The sequence below is a fragment of the Oncorhynchus nerka genome, linkage group LG13 (genome assembly GCF_034236695.1).
Source record: "Oncorhynchus nerka isolate Pitt River linkage group LG13, Oner_Uvic_2.0, whole genome shotgun sequence".
Taxonomy (NCBI): Eukaryota; Metazoa; Chordata; class Actinopteri; order Salmoniformes; family Salmonidae; genus Oncorhynchus; species Oncorhynchus nerka.
The window spans coordinates 17,256,554-17,277,883 of record NC_088408.1 but is presented as its reverse complement, the minus strand read 5'-3'; the positions used below and the strand labels follow the sequence as shown (position 1 = coordinate 17,277,883).

Sequence of the window (21,330 nt, the reverse complement as noted above, 5' to 3'; positions counted from 1 at the left end):
TCCAGGCTCTGGCTGGGCAACTCAAGGACATTCAGAGACTTGTCCTGAAGCCACTGCGTTGTCAAATTTAATTTTATTGGTCAAATATTTAGCAGGTGTTGCAAAATGCTTGTGTTCCAACAGTGCAGTAGTATCTAACAGTACACAACAATACACACATGTAAAATAATGGAATTAAGAAATACATAAATATTAGATTGAGCAATGTCAGAGTGGCATTGACTAAAATACAGTAGAATAGAAAACAGTATATTGTCTTCAAAGCGGGCGAAGGTGTTTAGCTTGTCCGGAAGCAAGACGTCGGTGTCTGTGACGTGACTGGTTTTGCCTTTGTAGTCCATGATTGTATCCCGAGAGAGACATGTTTCTGTGAAACAGAGTATGCCACAATCCCTAATGTCTCTCTGGACGGAAATCCTTGCCCTGATCTTGTCTACTTTATTATCCAGAGACTGAACATTAGCGAGTAATATACTCGGAAGTGGTGGATGATGTGCACGTCTCCTGAGTCGGACTAGAAGTCCATTCCAAATACCTCTTCTCCACCAGCGGGGTTTTGGAGCACCCTCTGGAATAAGTTAAATTGCTCTGGGGGGTATGAACAAAGGATCTAATTCTGGAAAGTCGTATTCCTGGTCGTATTCCTAGTTTCCGGCTGTATGTAATAACACAAACATTTTCTGGGCTAATAATGTAAGAAATAACACAAAATAACAAAATAGTGCAAAGTTGCTTAGGAGCTAGAAGCAGAGCTGCTATATCTGTCGGCACCATCTGTCTTGGCTGTGTGCTTAGGGTCGTTGTCCTTTTAGACTGGGGCAAAGGTTTACCTTCTGGGGTCCAGAGCATTCTGTAGCAGGTTTTCATCATGATTACTCTGTACTCTGAACCGTTCATCTTTCCCTTGATCCTGACTAGTCTCCCAGACCTGCCGCTGAAAAACATCCCCACAGCATGATGCTGCCACCACCATGCTTCAACGTAGGGATGGTGCCAGATTTCCTCCAGACATGGCGCTTGGCATTCAGGCCAAAGAGGTCAATCTTGGTTTCATCAGACCAGAGAATCTTGTTTCTCATGGTCTGAGAGTCCTTTAGAAGCCTTTTGGCTAACTCCAAGCAGGCTGTCATGTGCCTTTTACTGAAGAGTGGCTATCGTCTGGCCACTCTACCAAAAAGGCCTGATTGGTGGAGTGCTGCAGAGATGGTTGTCCCATCTCCACAGAGGAGCTCTAGAGCTCTGTCAGAGTGACCATCGGGTTCTTGGTCACCTCCCTGACCAGGCCCTTCTCCCCCGATTGCTCAGTTTGGCAGTGCTGCCAGCTCAAGTGAGAGTCTTGGTGGTTCCAAACTTTTTCCATTTAAGAATGATGGAGGCCACTATGTTCTTGGGGACCTTCAATGCTGCAGACATTTTTTGGTACCCTTCCCCAGATCTGTGCCTCAACACAATCCTGTTTTGGCATTCTACAGACAATTCCTTTGACCTTATGGCTTCATTTTTCCTCTGACATGCACTGTCAACTGTGGGACCTTTATATAGACAGTTGTGTGCCTTTCCAAATCATGTCCAATCAACTGAATTTACCACAGATGGACTCAAGGATGATCAATGGAAACAGGATGCACCTGAGCTCAATTTTGAGTCTCATAGCAAAGGGTCTGAATACTTATGTTAATAAGGTACTTGTTTATTTTTAATACATTTGCAAAAATGTCTAAAAACCTGTTTTCGCTTTGTCAATATGGGGTATTGTGTGTAGATTGATGAGGAAAAAATGCCATTTAATCAATTTTAGAATAAAGCTGTAACGTAACAAAATGTGGAAAAAGTCAAGGGGTCTGAATACTTTCTGAATGCACTGTAGATCTTGCCTAAATAGCAGGAATCAGATTGTTTAGTCAACTTTCCTTCCAGCTCTTGACTGTGGTGAAACCATTTAACAGATTGCAGCTGCCGCTACTCTTAAACCTTTGTCTGCTGTCTACCATAACTCCCTTTTTGTTTACAAAGAGAGAATAATGATGTGATTGGGAATGAGACACTGATCTCAATTGGGCTACCCTGAATAAATATAAGTAAAACGATTTTTTTTTTTTTAAGACGCACGCACGTTTCAGGGGTCGTCACTTGTTACCACAATCATAAATCTTGCCTATTTCTACAATTTATCTTCTTAAAATCTGATTTGAAACCACAACCCTACCCTTAGACACACTGCTAACCTTATGCCTATCCCTAACCTTAAATGACAAAAAAAAAACATTGTTATCATACATTTTTACTATTGTAATGACCTGACTAGATCATAAATGAACAATTGTCCAGACAGAGGCTTGAGTTTGCGAATTGACGGTTTATTGAACCAACTTTACACAGGCTACTGTTTGGGCCGTAGCACACGCCAAATAGATGACAGATAACCCACAAGCCAATCGTGACCTTCTCTTGTGAAGCCCAGACGTAAGAGAGAGAGAACAAAGGCTGAACCTGGTCTTAACTTCCAATGCCCAACCCCCCTCCACGCCACTCCGCCAACCACCAGGATGCCCGGCATCAGAACATTCCAGGCATTCCCGTGATTGGCAGATAGCAGGTTGATTGACATGTCGGACCCCGCGAACACCACAACCACCTCCTAGCCTAGGACATAACACACAGCTGTCTGTGCGGGTCGCTACACAGCCCCCCCACCACAAAGTCCCTCGTCCCCGAGGGAACAAACAAAGTCTCTGAAGCGACCCGGAGGTCTCCTTTGCCTGCGTGGCCGTGATGGTCGCAGAGTGCCCCTCTGGGAACCAGGGGATGAAGGCAGAGATATGGGGGACAAGGAAGCGGGAACGGGTAATACAGTCCGTGGTTCTGGGGAACCACGAGGTGACAAAGGGGGGAGACAGGGGGAGTGGGCTGTCTGGAGCCTTGTCTGCGGCACCTGAGGGTGGGTGCCTGGAGAATGTCATTGCCAGAGAGGGGAATTGTGGGGGTTCCTGGGGTTTGGGGAGAAGAGGCCCCTCTGTATGGGGCTAACCTGTCCCGGTGCAGTGCCACCTTTCTCCCCCTGGGAGGAAGCTGCACCCGGTACACAACCTCCCCTACCCTCTCCAGGACACTGCAGGGTCCCACCCAGTGACTGTCCAACTTGGGGCATCTGCCTTTTTTTCCTTAGGGGCTGTAGACCCAGACCAGCTCCCCAGCCACAAAGTGCCTTCCCGGGTGTGCACGTCATAGTTCCTTTTCTGCCTCACACCTGCATTCACCAGCTGCTCTCTGGCGAAGGTGTGGGCTGTCTCCAGGCGGTCCTGGAGTCTCCGGGCATACTCCGGCCCCGGAGGAACATGAGGGCTATCCAGGGGCCGACCAACGCCATCTCCGCAGGGGTGCGGATCTCTCTCCCCAGCATGAGGAGGGCAGGCGTGCAGGAGGTGGAGTCTTGGACAGCGGAGCGGCATGCCATGAGGACCATAGGCAGGTGCTTGTCCCAGTCACGCTGGTGTTTGGAAGAGACGATGGCCAGCTGCTGTCCAAGCGTTTTGTTGAAGCGCTCCACAAGGCCATCACTTTGAGGATGGAGAGGAGAAGTGCGGGTCTTGTGCATACCCAGCCTCTCACACATGGTGGCGAACACACGGGACTCAAAGTTTCTGCCTTGGTCGCTGTGGATGGACTCTGCAGCTCCAAACCTGCTGAACATCCCCGCTGTCAGGGCGTCGACGATGGTCTCTGCCTCCTGGTCAGGCAGAGCATAGGCCTCGGGCCATTTTGTGAAATAGTCCATGGCCGTGAGCACCCAGCGGTTTCCACTGTCTGTGGTGGGGAACGGCCCAACTACATCCACTCCCACCCTCTCCATGGGAGCCCCCACTGGGAACTGTTGGAGCTGAGCATGAGAGCGGCCTGGGGGCCCTTTCTCGCTGTGCAGTTGTCACAGCGGCGACAAAAGTCCTCCACATCCCTCTTGTGCTGCCCCCAGTAGAAGCCCTGACGGAGACGGCGCAGTGTTTTTGTGACCCCAAAGTGTCCAGTCCCCACCCCCATGAGTACTCTGGAGCACAGCCTCCCGCAATGCTTTTGGGACCACCACCTGCCACCTCTCCTCTCCCGTAGCTGACTCCTTCCATGCCCGCTGTAGCACGCCATCAGCCAGCCGCAGTCTCTCAAACTTCGACCACAACCCTTTGGTCGCGAGTGAGAGCGCTGTCACCTCTTCCCATGGTGGCCTCACCTGCGCCTCTACCCACTGTAGCACTGGCTGTAGGTCTGTGTCCCGTCCCTGCTGCTGCCGCCATTCAGCCACGTCGACAGTCTGCAGCTCACAGCAGACAGGCCCGCTCGCCCGACACACTGTGGCACAGACACCCTCCTCTGCCCGCAGCTCTCTCTCCCGTCCCTCTCTCCGTTCACAGTGGCGGCAGCCGTCTGCAGTACAGGGCCGACGGGACATGGCGTCGGCGTTGGAGTGGCGTGCCCCTGCCCTGTGCACCACCGTGAAGTCATACGGCTGAAGCTCCTCCAACCAGCGTGCCACCTGCCCCTCTGGCTCTCTGAAAGACATGAGCCACTGGAGAGCAGAGTGGTCAGTCCTTACAGTAAAGGGCAGACCACCCAGGTAGTACTTGAAGTGTTTGACGGAAGCCACAACAGCCAAGAGCTCCCGCCGGGTGACACAGTAGCGGCGCTCATGTTTGTCAAATGTTTTGCTGAAGTACGCCACCACTCTCTCCCCCTCTGGCCCCACCTGGGCCAGCACCCCACCCATGCCCACATTGCTCGCGTCTGTGTCCAGGATAAAGGGCAAGGTGAGGTCAGGGGGGGCGAGCACGGGGGCCTCGATCAGTGCACGTTTGAGGGTGTTGAATGCCTCCTCACACTCCACTGTCCAAGTGAAAGCCTTGTCCTTCGGCAGCAGGCGGTTCAGTGGAGCAGCAACGCTTGAGAAGCCCCGTACAAACCTCCTGTAGTACGAGGCCAGGCCCAGGAAGCTCTTCAGCTGACGCTGGTCGGTGGGGGTGGGCCAGTCTCTGACAGCCCCTACCTTGTCCTCCATGGTGCTGATCCCCTCCTTCCCCACTCGGTGGCCCAAGAAGGACACCTCTCTCCTCATGAAGTGGCACTTCTCGGGGTGGAGCTTCAGACCTGCGGCAGCCACCCTCTCCAGCACACGCCGTAGCGCCCCCAGGGCTGACTGGAAGGAGCTGCCATGGGCCAGGATGTCATCGAGGTATACCAGACACTGCTGTCGGGGATGCCATCCAGCACCCTGTCCATCAAACGCTCAAAAGTAGCTGGAGCGTTGCACAGGCCAAAGCACAGGACCTTGAACTGCCAGTGTCCTCTGTTAGTGGAGAACGCAGTTTTGGCTCTGGCCTCTGGGGAGAGGGGCACCTGCCAGTAGCCACTGCGGAGGTCTAGTGAGGAGAACCAGGAGGACCCCTAACCAGGTCCAGCGACTCATCGATACGTGGTATGGGGTATGAGTCCTTCCTGGTTACCTCATTCAGCCGCCTGTAGTCCGCACAGAACCTCAGCTTGCCCCCTTCTTCGGAACCATGACGACTGGCGCCGCCCAGGGGCTGTCTGAGGGCTCAATGAAGTCTGCCCGCTGCATCTCCAACACAGCCTTGTCTGCCGCCTCCTGGCGTGCCAGCGGGATACGGCGGGGACGCATCTTGATGGGTCGAGCATCACCTGTGTCGATCTCATGCTGCACCAGAAGAGTCTGACCCACCTCTTCCTCACTCAACGCAAAGCTGTCTCTGAATTCAAACAGCAACTGCCACAACCGTTCCTGCTGCTCAGGGTCAAGACCAACACAGTTCCTCCCCCATATCTCCCTCACTGCTGACAGTGTCCTCTCCTCTCCCATCTGGGGTAGCTGGGTTGGGGGGGTGCGGCCCGGGCTCACAGAGGGCTGTGCCATGGAGGTAGCTGGGGGAATGTAACACACCGACAGGGGGACTGGGGAAAAGTCACACACAGCTGTGGGGAGGGGCGCAGCCATGAGTCTCTGCTGCTTTAACTGTTGGAGTAAAGGGTTTGTTGGGTTGAGTGAATGTGACATTAGGGGGGGCCATGGTGACTTCCGTCCCTCCCTGGAAGCTCAGTGTGCCCCTATTTAGGTCTAACTGGCAGCCTGTGCTCCTAAGAAAGTCCAACCCCAGGATACAAGGGTCCTGCACAGCCGCCACCCACACAGGATGACGCACAGTCCTGCCCCCTACTGTCAGAGTCATTATTCCCTTCCCTTTCATGGGTGCCAGCTCACCTGTGACTGTGCGGAGCTGCACAGTTGTAGGCTCACACTGAGTCCAACCTGGCACAATATCTGGCCTCACCAGGGTTACTGTGGACCCAGTGTCCACCAGGGCGGAGCAGGGCACCCCCTCCACAGTGACAGGGACATGACAAAAGTCCCCAACACAGGTCCGGCCCACCACAACAACAGGCTCCATCCGCTTGCCCTCGTCTGCTTCTGGGGGAAGTGGAGCCTTGCTTCCCCGTCTGTGCCGGTGGGCTCCTCCTGAAGATGATGGTGGTTGGGATAGAAAGCCAGGGGTCCGCACTACCCGGTCTATGCGGACCCCGAGCCGTTTCCCTGAGCTCTGGGGGACATGGGGCAATCTCGGCGCAGATGGCCTGGCTGGCCACAACCCCAGCAGACCCTGGGACCAGGGCTTGTGTTTCGTGCCGCCTGTAGCGACACAGCCCGAATGAGTTCTGTCATTTCGGCCACCCAAGCAGGCTTTTCCGGCTCCGGGCTGCTCTGCCCCCAGCTCGCACAGAGGGTGTGTCTCCCTGCACCCCCACCAAAGCCCCAGCTGAAGCCCCAGCCCACACCAGCTCCCTCTCCAAAGCCATCTCCAAGGCTGTCTGCAATGACTCAGGATGAGCCAGCTGGGTCTGTATGCGCAGCTCCGTAGGGAGAGCGCCTGTATGAACTGGTCCCGTGCTAGCTCGCTCTGCACGGAGGGGGCATGTGAGCATATGCCCGCCGAGAGAGGCTCTCAATGTCATTAGCTAGTACCCGTAGAGGCTCTCCAGGCTGCCTGCGTCTATTACTCAGTTCGGAGCGCAGTAGCCCGGGCTGTACACACTGTCCATAGCGCCTCCTCAGTGCTCCCACTAGAGCACCATAATCATGCCTGTCCTCGGGGCTAATCAATATCAAACAGGCCAGAGCTTCATCCGTGAGGCATAAAGCCAACTGCAGTGCCCTTTCTTTATCCGACCACCCCCCTAAAATGAGCTAACAGTTCAAACTGAGCATGAAAAGCTTCCCAATCCGCCTTACCGGAATACTTCGGGGTCTTAACAGATACGGACGCAGCCGGGAACTGGGCGCCGCCATGTTTGTTTACATCCTGAGCCCCAGATTCCTCGTCACGCCGCGTCGACGTCGCCACTTCGGTCCGCCCACCAGAATCCGCGCGAAATACACTCGACGAAGCACTCATGCCCGCTTCAGCGGCCATCACTCTAACGTCCTCCCTCAAGCGGCCTCTGCGCTCCGACGCCCTGGCGATCTCCTCAGACAGAACCCCCCGACGTCCATTCACACGCACCTCCTTGGCCATAATCGTCCCCTACCTCCACCTTCACTTTCGGATTCCCTCGAAGCATTTTCAATCCCCGTTCTCACCTACAGTAGCTAGCCACATAAGTCAGCTAGCTAGCTGGCTAACTTGTATCAACGTTTTTACTTCTGACACCAATGTAATGACCTGACTAGATCATAAATGAACAATTGTCCAGACAGAGGCTTGAGTTTGCGAATTGACGGTTTATTGAACCAACTTTACACAGGCTACTGTTTGGGCCGTAGCACACGCCAAATAGATGACAGATAACCCACAAGCCAATCGTGACCTTCTCTTGTGAAGCCCAGACGTAAGAGAGAGAGAACAAAGGCTGAACCTGGTCTTAACTTCCAATGCCCAACCCCCCTCCACGCCACTCCGCCAACCACCAGGATGCCCGGCATCAGAACATTCCAGGCATTCCCGTGATTGGCAGATAGCAGGTTGATTGACATGTCGGACCCCGCGAACACCACAACCACCTCCTAGCCTAGGACATAACACACAGCTGTCTGTGCGGGTCGCTACACAATATTGCCAATATTTACCCCACGGCAATATACATTTTGGGGATGTAGTCCGCCATAAAACCCTACAGAAGAAAAAAACAGTTCCAAAGAGGGCCTCTTCTTTCCCCCACTTACTGAGGAAAATATGGCAGGGTAGACTAGTGGTTAGAGTGTTGGACTAGTAATCGACAGGTTGCAAGTTCAAATCCCCAAGCCGAGAAGGTACAAATCTGTCGTTCTTCCCCTGAACAGGCAGTTAACCCACTGTTCCTAGGCCGTCGTTGAAAATAAGAATTTGTTCTTAACTGACTTGCCTAGTTAAATAAAGGTAAAATACAACATTACACTGATTCTGTTGCAAAATGTTTCAACATAAACTGCTTAATTGTTTTGAGAGATGACTGAACTACAACTTCCGTTTAAGAACCATACGGAACTCAACAGCGTTTAGAGTACACGGTTCTGTTGCATCGGCGTAATGAATACACCCTAGCTCTTCATCCCTGGCTGTTGGTTTCCACTAGTTAAAATATCTTAATGGACTATACCGTAAAAATAAATAACTAACATGAGCTTTTTGGTCTTAATTTAAGGTTAGCAGTGGTTAAAGTTTAACTAGTGACGACCCTGAGTTATCGGTTGAGTCAAGTTTATTTCCCTGCGCTTTACGACACAACAGACGTCATTACTTACGCCCGAACCGGAAGTAAACAATCCGGGGTTAGTTATAAATACCTTTGCCGAAGTAGAACAACATATTTTAAGATCTATTTTCTACGGATTTCTCACGTCACTCTTTGTGGCAGTGAAACTTTTAATTCTATCAATGCATTGAAAGCACCTTATAATAACATTTCCGCTTTTGATTAGTTCACGTTTCACACAATCGGGGGGTAATTTGCTAGAACAAAATGACGTCTCAAATCAGTCTAGCTAGCTAGTTCGCCTGCTATCGGTGCTTGATACCCGTCGTGCACAGTGCATACATTGTCAAGCAGTATCTAATTTCTGCATGAGTATGAATCAGAAGCTGTTAGCATTAGCAAAAACTTGCAAAGTTCAGAGCCCCGTACAAGGGCTGGTGAGATGCAGCCCATAACATCACCTGGCAGTGGAAGCACTTTGAAGTCCGCCAGTTGGGAGTCAACAGCTGATAAAGACGCACAGGAGTTGACAAAACATCAGATGCCTGCGGTCCCTCAGGCTACAGGGACTTTACAGTGTGGGGTAGGCTAAACACAAAAACACGACAACGTCAGGCACTGAGGTAGAGTCATGGCATAGATCGTTTATTTCAATTCCACCCCTCAGTGTTAGCTAACTCGTGATTATCTCTTCACTTTTATAGGATGACTGTCTGCTGGACTGCATTCTGGGCCGAAGGCTTGGTTCAAGGCAACTTGGTTTTGCAAACCGGACTTTGCTGAAGGTGTTGCTTTGGCTGGTTCTGCTTGGGCTGTTCGCTGAGCTGGCCTTCGGGTTGCCTTTCTTCCTAATCTCCCTCTTCTACTGGCTGTACCAGGGGCTGCGGAGCCCAGCTAAACGTCAACCTGGAGAACTGAGCGCTTACTCAGTATTCAACCCTGACTGTCAGCCTCTCATGGGCACCCTCACAGCAGAGCAGTTGGACTGTGAAATGGGAATACTTCAGCTAACCATGTAAAGGAATATCTACAGATTGTAACACCAGATAATGTGATTTAAACCCCCCAAATTGGTATCCATTATACTGGGAGTTACAGGTTGGTACTGCACTGAATTTTCAACCAACCTTTGAGGCTGCCTCCAGCCTCGATTCGTGGAAACGGGAGTCTCGTAAAATGACCTTGTCTAGTTGCAGGGTGTCCCTTTGAATTTCTAAAATACTTTAATTTTTTTGCTCTATGAAGTAATCCAACAATGTGTACGCCGCCATCTCGTCTATTTCAAGTTCTCTCATTGACCAAGACCGGTGTCTGTCATGACATGCAGCACTTTGGGGTGGACAAACCCACCTGTCTCGATCAATGAGAGAAGACTTGAAATAGGCAAGATGGCAACATACACATAGTTGGATTACTTCATGGAGCAAAATTTTTATTTTAATAACGGTGCATTTTCTTAATTCAAAGGGACCCCCTGCAACTGGACAAGGACATTGAGACTTTTCCACGAATCGAGGACAGTATCGCCAAGCTAAATTCTGTGTTACCTAACCTGTAACTCCCAGTATAATGGATACTACATTTTTTGGGTTAAATCACATTTTCTGGAGTTACAATATGTAGCTAGTTAAGGAACTTTTTGAAATGTGAGCGAGATGTGATTTTTCTGTTAACTATCTTATGATGCTTAGATGCCCTTCGACTCTTTCAATGAACAAAACACTAGTATTGGTTGTGATGTAAAACTGCTTGTTAATTCCATTAAAATTACTACATCTCACTAGTTGGAATTTTAAAAACATTTATTTGTGTTACTTGAGGGTTACACAAACACCCCAAAAAATACTGAGTAGTTGTCCATCATTTGATGTCACAGAGCAAGGCAACACCACGTAAGATCCAGTGATCGGGTGACTGCACCGTGCGTATCACAACCCCTGTGATGTAGGTGAGGTCTGTGCGCCGAGGCTTCTTGTAGACGGGGCAGATGTAGAACTTGGGGTCCTTGGGGGCGGTGGAGTTGATGGCGAACATGTGAATCACAGGCAGGGGACAGAACAACACCTTGGGAGTGGCTTCGATGAGACGGCAGTTCCTTCTGTCCCAGCCGGCCCCGTCCAGGTACAAACCATAGACGTAGACCCCCTCCTGAGACAGAGAATGATGGATGGCATTGAGATAAAAAGGGAAAGCTGTATCTTGTACATGTGGTGTCAATGATAGTGTTTTGCATGAGGCTACTTACAGCAGGAGAGGCAGTGATCTCCTCCTTGCTTTGCTTCAGCACATCATTATGCAGGGTGACTGTGTCCAGAGCCCAGCCCTTGTGAGCCCTGGTTACCTCCTGCCTCATGGCGGTCAAGAAACCTATAGCCATACAGAGGGTGCAAACATAAAGAGATAGATAACAATTGTTAGATATGTCATTATAATCATATCTTTAGTGATGTAATAGGATGAAGACATGACAAGCTAATTTATGCCGAACTGTATTTTGAATATTACAAGTAAATTGAACTTACCCTGCAAGTTTGATCAGTTAGCCGATTTTCACGTTTTGAACGAGACTCACCCTGAGGGTTGAAGAAGCCAGTCATCCAGAAGGTCTTGGGTCTGCCTTCAAACACCCAGCTGTAGAACTGTGTGTTCCTCTCCAGCAGCTCGGTGAACCAGAAGCCCAGAGTGGATGACTCCCACGAGATCTTCTTCCACATGTTGGGGATGCGCGCATCAAACATGTTGTCCAGGGCGTCACGCAGGTTCTAGGAGGTAAAACATGAATATGACATTGAATATTCAAGCATCAAAATAACACACAATTTCATACATTGTTATTACAGATTTATAAGCTATAAACCTCTAAATATTAATTTGAAGTATAACACAATTAAAGTGTTAACATGTAATACATTATTGCGGTCATTCAAGCCAGCTCTCTTACTTCGCTCATGATGATGGTACCGTCGATGGCGAGTTTGAGGTCGACCAGACTGGTGCGCACCACTCCGATGATCCGCTGCATGCGATCCACCTCTTGGCGTAGGAAGATGTTCATGGAGTTCAAGGCACCCATCTTCACCAGCCTACCTTTCACCTACAGTACACATCACAATATAATTTGTTGTGTGAGCATACAGTGTATTCGCTCTTTACAGCCAAGGGCTGGTTTCCCAAAAGCATCTTAAGGCTAAGTCCATCATTAGAACCATATGGGAGGTTCAGTAAGTGGAAAACATTTTTAAAAATGTGTACAATGAGAACATAGATCTGTATTATTGGTTGCAAAACATTTTGCTACATTGTGTTCCTGTCCTTCATAAACAGAGTGAGCACTGACCTCATGGGGTATGTAGTTGGGGGGCAACTTCTCCAGCATGTCCTCTGCCAGTCTGTAGACAATGGACTCTCTGGTCTCCCCTGCTCCTCCACCACTTTCCTTGGGCTGGATGTTGGTGATGGTGTCCAGCACCTCAGCAGACGTGTTGGTCTGATATCTGAACAAGAATAGGTATATAATATTAATGTATTCATATTGAGTATTGAGACTAACACGCAGCATAGACATGATAAGAGAGAAGCGTTGTGATGATCTACGGTGTCTTACGTAATGTCTGCGTTGGGATGCAGACCAAAGACCTGAGGTGTGTCCAGTGCAGGCAGGGTGGCGATGTACTCCATGTACTGCTCCACTGTCTTACACACAGGCACTTTGTATCCTGTGTAGAAGCAGAACGTCGGTTCAAAGATCTTGTCATTGAACCACACCTGTTGGGGAACGCATGATGCTTAGAACACAAAGTCTGTGCTTCCCACACGATTACCCACATGTACAACAGATTTATCAGGACAGTTGCGTTAACTGAAAAGGAAAATGAGATTACCCGAGAGAAACAGTTGAGCAGCCGCTTGTCGTAGTCATCAGTGACCCTTCCTCCGTACTGCACCTCCCCTAACATGTAACGCACCGTGACCCATGAGACACCCTGGAGAAAAACGTTATATGTAGGTCTGTGAGCACACTATAGTCACTGTAGCTTCAGATAGACCTAGACTATTTTGATAGTACCTTCTTGGGGCTGCATTCATCCAAGTGGTTCTGGACAAACTGCACACTGGCTGTGAAGTCGGCCGAGTTGAACTCATACGGGATGTTCCAACCCAGGGGCCCGAATTTACGACGTTCCTGCAACAGAGTAACAGACAAGGCAAAAATCAGTAAATTACATTAAATACAGTATATATGTAGAAATATGAATTTATCAAGACAGTGGGCTGAGTCTGTACCTGCACCACAGTGTGTAGGAAGGCTACGTTGTAAAGCATGGGTTTCCACATGGGCAGGTTGCAGATTTCCAGCTGATCCTGAGAGATTCCGGCAAAAGTACGCTTCAAGCCAGCCCGCACCCCCTGGGGGGGATCATTGGTGAACTTGATAGAGGACTGGAAGAAAGAAAACAATCATGTCAGTAAATATTTATTCTTAGACATAAGGGATGTGATTAGGACAATATAGCAATTCTGGATTTTGGCTAGGGGATAGGTCCGTTTCACATGGAGAATGTAATATTGTTGGGGAGATTACTGATCTTGTCTGTGTAGGTGTATACAGGGCCTTTACCTGTAACAAGGTGATGGAGAAGCGGTCGTGGGGCTCGGTGGTGATCCACACTCTGAAGCTGTCGTGCATGGTCTCCACTGTGGTGACGGTCTCCAGCAGCTCATCCATGAATTCCAGGCCCAGATGGCAGTTCTGGAGCAGGACCCAGCCACCCTTGTGTGTACACACACAAACACTTTTAGCTATGCGAAAACATTTGTATATGCTGTACACTACATTTATTTACAAAGAGTTGAATGTCAGAAGCCCTCACCTGTGTCATTGACATCTGTAAGAGCCTTCTTGCATGGATCTCCTGACCTTGGCCCATTGATATCGCTCTGAACTCTGTAACAAATAAACACAATATCACAATGACAGTATTGTCAGTGACTTGTTAGTGATTCATTCAGGGTGATAGGCATGGGGCTAACCTAGCCGGAGTTTCTTTGCCAGAGCGTCGATCTGGTTGGTGGGATCAGAGCCCATAGAGAGGAAGCAGATGAGGGGGGTGCGGGTGTCGCTCTCCTCCCAGGTACTCTCCAGGTTCAGGATGACAGGCTCAGCGAACCTCATGCCCATCGAGTCTCCAACGTACTTCCTGGCCTGGGACAGGGTGCGGTCAGGGCACCATGATCTGTGAGGAGAGTACAACCAAACCTGGGTTCGACCCGAATGCGCTAGCCACAACCTCAGGAAAGATCTGTTTACAACAGGCTTGTAAGAGGCTTACAAAGGCCTTAGTAAAAATTTAAAAAAGTGTCAAATATTGATGTTGAGAAGCAGGAGCTCACCTGATGAGCAGTAGTTTATGGAAGACATCCAAGGAGTCATTGTATCCATCAGGAATCACACCATCCTCAGGGTTGTCCATGTCAAACCACACCTTCCAGCCCTTCTCATTACGAGACACCTATAAGATTAATAGAGAAGTAAAGTCAATGCAGTGTACTCCTCAGACAAAGCTGTGACCATTGCTAATGATAGAATTAATAAAGGGTACTGTAGTGTTCAGCCCCACCTGGTTCATGATCTCAGTGAACTGTGACAGTTTGCTGAGTTCCACCAAGTTGAGCCAGGTCAGATCCAGGATCCAACGGAACGGCTTGGAAGGACACGCCTTCAGGTCTAAAGCAGCACCCCCTATAACACAGAGAACATTACATATGTACTACTACTAAACCATTACTTTATTCCTACACTGCTACCTATACAGAGATCTGTTAACTAGGATCAGTAGTGAGGATCTGATACCTTTGATGAGGATCTGGAACTCGTTCTGCTTGACGTTGTTCTTCTGCAGGTCGATCTTGAGTGCCAACAGCAGGGTGAAGATGAACTTGTGGTTTTCGTACAGCCCTCGGACTGTGTAGCGGAACACCTCGAAGGACAGGTACTCGATGATGTTAGCAATACGCTTCTGAGTGAGAGGAGACTTGTCTGACCTGTGTGAGGAAAAAACAAACAATAAAAGGTTCAAATCTAGAGGTTGTTCTTTTATACATTCATAAACGCTGTTGTGTATTTAGATTTAGGCCTATGCCATTTGTCAGGCTCATCTTTTTCCATTTGTGTGGACCAGGGTCTCTAACAGGTCGATCACAAGCTACCAGTAGCTCGCAGCCCACGTATGAGTAGCTCGGCAAACAATTCTGAAAGTACAAGCAATTTTCACGCGTTCCACCACAAACGGCCATAAAAAAAATAGCACAAATATCAGACAGTAGCTGGGAGCTTGCGGTGTCTATCTAATCAACGCAGCATTGTCATTATCCCACCCCTGGTTAACCACTATTTGCTTAAAAATCCAAACCTAACGCAATATCTGCCAATTACTTTCAGCAAAACTGTCTGTGTGATGTGCGCGTATGTCTATCACTCCGTGTGTTGCCAGTTGATGTGATAACCGTCTTCTGGGTTGACTGAAATACTTTCCCTAAAACATTCTCAATTAAATGCTAACTGCAAAGTAGGCTTACCTGGCAGAAGTACAGTAAACATTAAGAACACCTGCTCTTTCCACGACATAGACTGATCATGTGAAAGTTATGATCCCTTATTGATGTCACTTGCGAATCCACTTCAATCAGTATAGATGAAGGGGAGGAGACAAGTTGAAGGATTTTTTATTTTTGAGACATGGATTGTGTATGTGTGTCATTTAGAGGGTGAATGGGCAAGACAAAAGATTTAAGTGCCTTTGAACTGAGTATAGTAGTAGGTGCCAGGTGGACCGGTTTGTGTCAAACCTGCATGAACAAGCGTAATTTTAGAAAGTGAAAAACAAAACAAAATCAAAAACCAGGATTTTTTTAAACTGATAACATAATTTGGGGAAAGAAAAGCAGAGTTGCTTATGAACCCTTATTTTACCAGGTATATTGGGATAAAACATAGTGCACTGCTTTTTCTTGTACACTAAGGTCCTGGGGAAGAGTTACAGGGGAGAGGAGAAGAGAATAATGTGCCTATTTGAAAGCTATAAGAAAAAGAGTAGATTGCGACATGTTTTATTTCTTAAAAGTAGCTCTCTTGCTAGAAAAGGTTGGAGACCCCTGGTATGGACTGATATAATGTGACTGTACACAAACTTGATCAAAAAAATTATTAAAGGGTAAACAAGTGGGTGAATTTGCTATGTGTTCTGTGTACTGAAGGATTTGATCAGGAAAATTTGGATTTTGGGATAGGTCCATTTCTATTATATTTGAATGAAGGATAAATATCTGAAAAGCAGGAATTCCTGATTCATCAGGAAAAATCCCATCCCTGGTACTGACTTGGCCATTGAGAGGTCAAAGATTTTGAGGAACTGTGCCAGGGAGGTCTGGTACATGACGTTGACCATGCTCATCTCAGTGATGAGGAAGTAGAGGATGCTGCCACGCGAGGCAGCCGGCCGGTACTCCTCTGAAGCCGTGTTGATCTTCACCTCCGTCTCGGCTGCCACGTGCAGCTTCTCGCTCACCTCGGCCGCCGTCAGCTTGGTTACCGACAGGATGCCAATCATGGACTCGTCATCAACCAGGGAACCTTGCACGCATGCACCCAGATGCACCCACACATAGACAGAAACACACAGAAAGACACACAAACACAGACAGACACCACACACACAAACATGCAGATTGAGCAGTCTGAGTATCTGAGACATTACCCAACATCAGATGTAACACTTAATATGATTTGTTTATCCTAGGAGTCAATACCCTTGGTGGAGCTGAGCTTGTACAGCAGGTTATCCTCCAACTCCTTCATCTTCCTCTTGTTTGCCGTCACATCCTCCATTAGCTTGACTCTCTCTGCCTCCAGCTCCTGTTACAGTACCATCAGAGCATCCATGTAACGTATTGCTGACAACACCCAAACCAATGCCTCTGAAGTCCTGAGGGAAATGTTCACATAGTTTTTATAAAGGGGTTATGAATGGTTTATAAAGCGTTAATGAAGGCTTACGTATTTCTCGGTGAGGATGACTCGGCCCAGCAGCTGGTTCTCCAGACCCTTCATGGTGACAGTGAAGTCTATAATGGAGGTCTTGGCGCTAACCTCGGGCGTATACGCCGGGTTAGGCAGCTTGGTTGTGATGTAGAGCTGGAAGCCATCCATCACGTCGGTCTCCTTGTCTCCCACTTTCACCTACAACCAATGAGCACAGGTTTGAATGGGAGCCTACTTTCCCAATTAGCCTGGCATCCAAACTGATTTTGCTACATTTCATGGTGAACACAGTGTTCAGTCTGGTTTAACCAGGCTATTTCACAACACTGCTGTTCAAGTCAAACTGATCTGAGAGCTGTGGTATGTACCTTATAGGTGGAGCCGGACTTGATGAAGTTTTTCTCCAGCACGTTGTCCAGGGCGGGGTCCAGATCCTCTCGGACGTCCTCGATGAGCAGCGGTCGTCCCATCGACAGACTGTCCTCCAGGTGGGTACGGAAGTACTTGTGGTTGAGGGACGTGACCTGCAAGAGATATCATGGTCGTGTTCAGTAGGGGAAAACAAAAATATGTGTTCCTATTGGATACATTCATGTAGTACCTCCTAGTTTCATTCTGTTTTACAACACTTTCTACCTACTAAACATGGCCAGTCATGAGTTCTTGGGAATACATTGAACCAATAAATGTAGTTTTCACACGGGTGTGTTTGTTTGTAAGAGTGTGAATGTGAGAAGTGAGTGGCTTACCTGCAGATCATTGGCTTTTTCTTTCTTTTTAATCCACGCCTTGCCCTGGGTCTGAGGGTCGATGAGGAGAGGGAACCTTGTGGCCTTGGTCACAATGATGCCGTTCTGCACTGACAAGTCATCTCCAGGCAGTCCCTGTAGGTTCCACTCGCTTATCTGACACACAGAAAAGGGAAGGATGTTTCAGTGTGGTGCTTTGGGACATAACAAAACACATTTCGTACAACTTCTAGTTCAGTGAAATGGATACTAAGAACCACTTTGGAAATAAGTGTTTTCATTAATATTTTAACGTGTTATCCTCTGGGATTCAAATGAAAATGTTGTCGATGACTGTTTTGTTTGCAACTCAAAAGTGAAATTAAATTCACTACTGCGTTCATGATATTTTCTTACAGTAGGTGGGTCCACCAGCATAGAGATAATATTGAGGTTATCAGTGAAAGGGATTTTCCTCTTCCGGAGCTCTGCTTCCCAGATGTCCTTTAGGAGCATGTTGCGGAAGTTCTGGTTGAAGGGTCCACAGTACGACAGGAAGCCAGTGAGCTGGAGGACATCCCCTACGAGTCTATCCAAGAGGCGACAACAGATGGTCAAGGGTCACATTGAAAAGCCTCTGATGGAAAGAACTGAGCATTGATATTGCCTGTAGTTTATTGTATTACATTGCATTAAATATTGGTACATAGTAACAATGACTTTAGTCAGAACACTGAAAGTAAAGAAACTTGATGCTATCCCTGCCTGTTGATCTGTGATTTAAACTGTTTGCTCTGCTCTGTCCAGCGCACTTTCTCTCCACTAAGCCCATCAATGAGTGCTGACGCTGCCACCATTTTATTCCTGCACATCTCTGCATCGTCCAGCAAATCCTGTAAAGCATCACAAAATCAACTATTTGAACTACATTTTATTTTGCTATTCTATCTATATATTTATATTTATTTTGCAATATTCCTATTTTAAGAATACATTATTTTTTAAGGATTGGACCTCACCTGTTTCTCTTTCATAGCAGCATCGAACTTGGCCTGTACTTTGTCCAACTCTGCCTGTTTCTCATCCAGCTGAGACTGAGCACTGGCTAGCTCGGAATTGGCTATTGACAGTCTGCCCTCTTGGATAATCAAGTTAGCCTGTCCACACACGTGGAGAAAAACTACTGTTCATAATGCTTATCTAAAGGAAAAGGGGGATACCTAGTCAGTTGTACAACTGTATGCATTCAACTGAAATGTGTCTTCCACATTTAACCCAACCCCTCTGAATCAGAAAGGTGTGGGGGACTGCCTTAATCGACATCCGTCATCGGTGCCCCGTGAACAGCAGGTTAACTGCCTTGCTCAGGGGCAGAACGACAGATTTTTACCTTGTCAGCTCGGGGATTCAAACCAGCAGGTCCATTTCGGTTACTGGCCCAACACTCCAATATATCGGATCACACACACACACAAACAGTGTTCCCATGCTACTTCATGGAGGGTAGAATCATTCAGCTTATGTTTCCCGTACCTTGAGTGGCAGAACTTCCTTGTTGATGCCGAAGAAGGTGGCCATGGCGGAGGTCCAGGAGAGCAGGCCTGCCACGTTGCCGCACACTTTCTTGGCACACTCAAACGTGTAGTCCTCCATCTGGAAGTAGGGCTGCAGTAGCTCCACCATCTCCTCGTTGATGCTGTCCTTGGGGAACTGCTGCAGTGACGCCATGAAACCACTGCCGCTCATCAGCTAAAAAGGCAAAAAAAGAAAATACAGAAGGCCAGCAATTGAAGTAAAACAAAGGACACAGCTCATAAGCCAAAGTACATAGAGGGGGAGGGGGGCTTTGGCCAAAACATTAGCTACAACAAACCAAACTAAGAATTGAGCTACAACAAACCAAGAATTGAGCTACAACAAACCAAACCAAGAATTGAGCTACAACAAACCAAACCAAGAATTGAGCTACAACAAACCAAACCAAGAATTGAGCTACAACAAACCAAACCAAGAAATTAGCTACAACAACCCAAACCAGGGCATTAGATACAACAAACCAAGACATTAACTACAACAAACCAAACCAGGGCATTAGCTACAACAAACCAAACCAGGGCATTATCTACAACAAGCCAAACCAGGGCATTATCTACAACAAGCCAAACCAGGGCATTAGCTACAACAAGCCAAACCAGGGCATTAGCTACAACAAGCCAAACCAGGGCATTAGCTACAACAAGCCAAACCAGGGCATTCGCTACAACAAGCCAAACCATGGCATTAGCTACAACAAGCCAAACCAGGGCATTAGCTACAACAAGCCAAACCAGGGCATTAGCTACAACAAGCCAAACCAGGGCATTAGCTACAACAAGCCAAACCAGGGCATTAGCTACAACAAACCAAACCAGGGCATTAGCTACAACAAACCATACCAAGACATTAGCTACAACAAACCAATACATTAGCTACAACAAACCAAAGCAAGACATTAGCTACAACAAACCAAAGCAAGACATTAGCTACAACAAACCAAACCAAGACATTAGCTACAACAAACCAAACCAAGACATTAGCTACAACAAACCAAACCAAGACATTAGCTACAACAAACCAAACCAAGACATTAGCTACAACAAACCAAACCAAGACAATAGCTACAACAAACCAAACCAAGACATTAGCTACAACAAACCAAACCAAGACATTAGCTACAACAAACCAAACCAAGACAATAGCTACAACAAACCAAACCAAGACATTAGCTACAACAAACCAAACCAAGACATTAGCTACAACAAACCAAACAAGGGCATTAGCTACAACAAACCAAACCAGGGCATTAGCTACAACAAACCAAACCAAGAAATTAGCTACAACAAACCAAACCAGGAAATTAGCTACAACAAACCAAGACAGCTACAACAAACCAAGACAGCTATAACAAACCAAACAAAGAAATGAGCTACAACAAACCAAAACATTAGCTACAACAAACCAAACCAATACATTAGCTACAACAAACCAAACCAGGGCATTAGCTACAACAAACCAAACCTTGGCATTAGCTGCAACAAACCAAACCAGGGCATTAGCTACAACAAACCAAACCAGGGCATTAGCTACAACAAACCAAACAAGGGCATTAGCTACAACAAACCAAACCAAGAAATGAGCTACAACAAACCAAAACATTAGCTACAACAAACCAAACCAATACATGAGCTACAACAAACCAAACCAAGACATTAGCTACAACAAACCAAACCAAGACAATAGCTACAACAAACCAAACCAAGACATTAGCTACAACAAACCAAACCAAGACATTAGCTACAACAAACCAAACAAGGGCATTAGCTACAACAAGCCAAACCAGGGCATTAGCTACAACAAGCCAAACCAGGGCATTAGCTACAACAAGCCAAACCAGGGCATTAGCTACAACAAGCCAAACCAGGGCATTAGCTACAACAAACCAAACCAGGGCATTAGCTACAACAAACCATACCAAGACATTAGCTACAACAAACCAATACATTAGCTACAACAAACCAAAGCAAGACATTAGCTACAACAAACCAAAGCAAGACATTAGCTACAACAAACCAAACGAAGACATTAGCTACAACAAACCAAACCAAGACATTAGCTACAACAAACCAAACCAAGACATTAGCTACAACAAACCAAACCAAGACATTAGCTACAACAAACCAAACCAAGACAATAGCTACAACAAACCAAACCAAGACAATAGCTACAACAAACCAAACCAAGACATTAGCTACAACAAACCAAACCAAGACATTAGCTACAACAAACCAAACCAAGACA

The 21,330-nt window shown here is 47.6% G+C and overlaps 1 protein-coding gene across 1 annotated transcript in view; it reads right to left on the bottom strand.

Moving 5' to 3' along the window:
• Positions 1-10,511: 10,511 nt before the first annotated feature.
• Positions 10,512-21,330, bottom strand: part of LOC115139177 (dynein axonemal heavy chain 8) — a 70,156-nt gene continuing 59,337 nt past the window's right edge. The window contains exons 69-92 of the mRNA XM_029676309.2: positions 19,027-19,242; positions 18,513-18,650; positions 18,259-18,386; positions 17,911-18,082; positions 17,515-17,670; positions 17,134-17,289; positions 16,781-16,963; positions 16,534-16,639; positions 16,105-16,357; positions 14,579-14,769; positions 14,346-14,467; positions 14,119-14,237; positions 13,759-13,961; positions 13,599-13,672; positions 13,346-13,498; positions 13,012-13,167; positions 12,794-12,910; positions 12,609-12,710; positions 12,332-12,492; positions 12,065-12,221; positions 11,669-11,821; positions 11,300-11,489; positions 10,973-11,094; positions 10,512-10,875 (exon numbers count right to left, since the gene is read on the bottom strand). Coding sequence (XP_029532169.2) covers positions 10,588-10,875; positions 10,973-11,094; positions 11,300-11,489; positions 11,669-11,821; positions 12,065-12,221; positions 12,332-12,492; positions 12,609-12,710; positions 12,794-12,910; positions 13,012-13,167; positions 13,346-13,498; positions 13,599-13,672; positions 13,759-13,961; positions 14,119-14,237; positions 14,346-14,467; positions 14,579-14,769; positions 16,105-16,357; positions 16,534-16,639; positions 16,781-16,963; positions 17,134-17,289; positions 17,515-17,670; positions 17,911-18,082; positions 18,259-18,386; positions 18,513-18,650; positions 19,027-19,242 — 3,816 coding nt within the window. The 3' untranslated portion in view covers positions 10,512-10,587. The remainder of the gene's footprint in view (positions 10,876-10,972; positions 11,095-11,299; positions 11,490-11,668; positions 11,822-12,064; positions 12,222-12,331; positions 12,493-12,608; positions 12,711-12,793; positions 12,911-13,011; positions 13,168-13,345; positions 13,499-13,598; positions 13,673-13,758; positions 13,962-14,118; positions 14,238-14,345; positions 14,468-14,578; positions 14,770-16,104; positions 16,358-16,533; positions 16,640-16,780; positions 16,964-17,133; positions 17,290-17,514; positions 17,671-17,910; positions 18,083-18,258; positions 18,387-18,512; positions 18,651-19,026; positions 19,243-21,330) is intronic.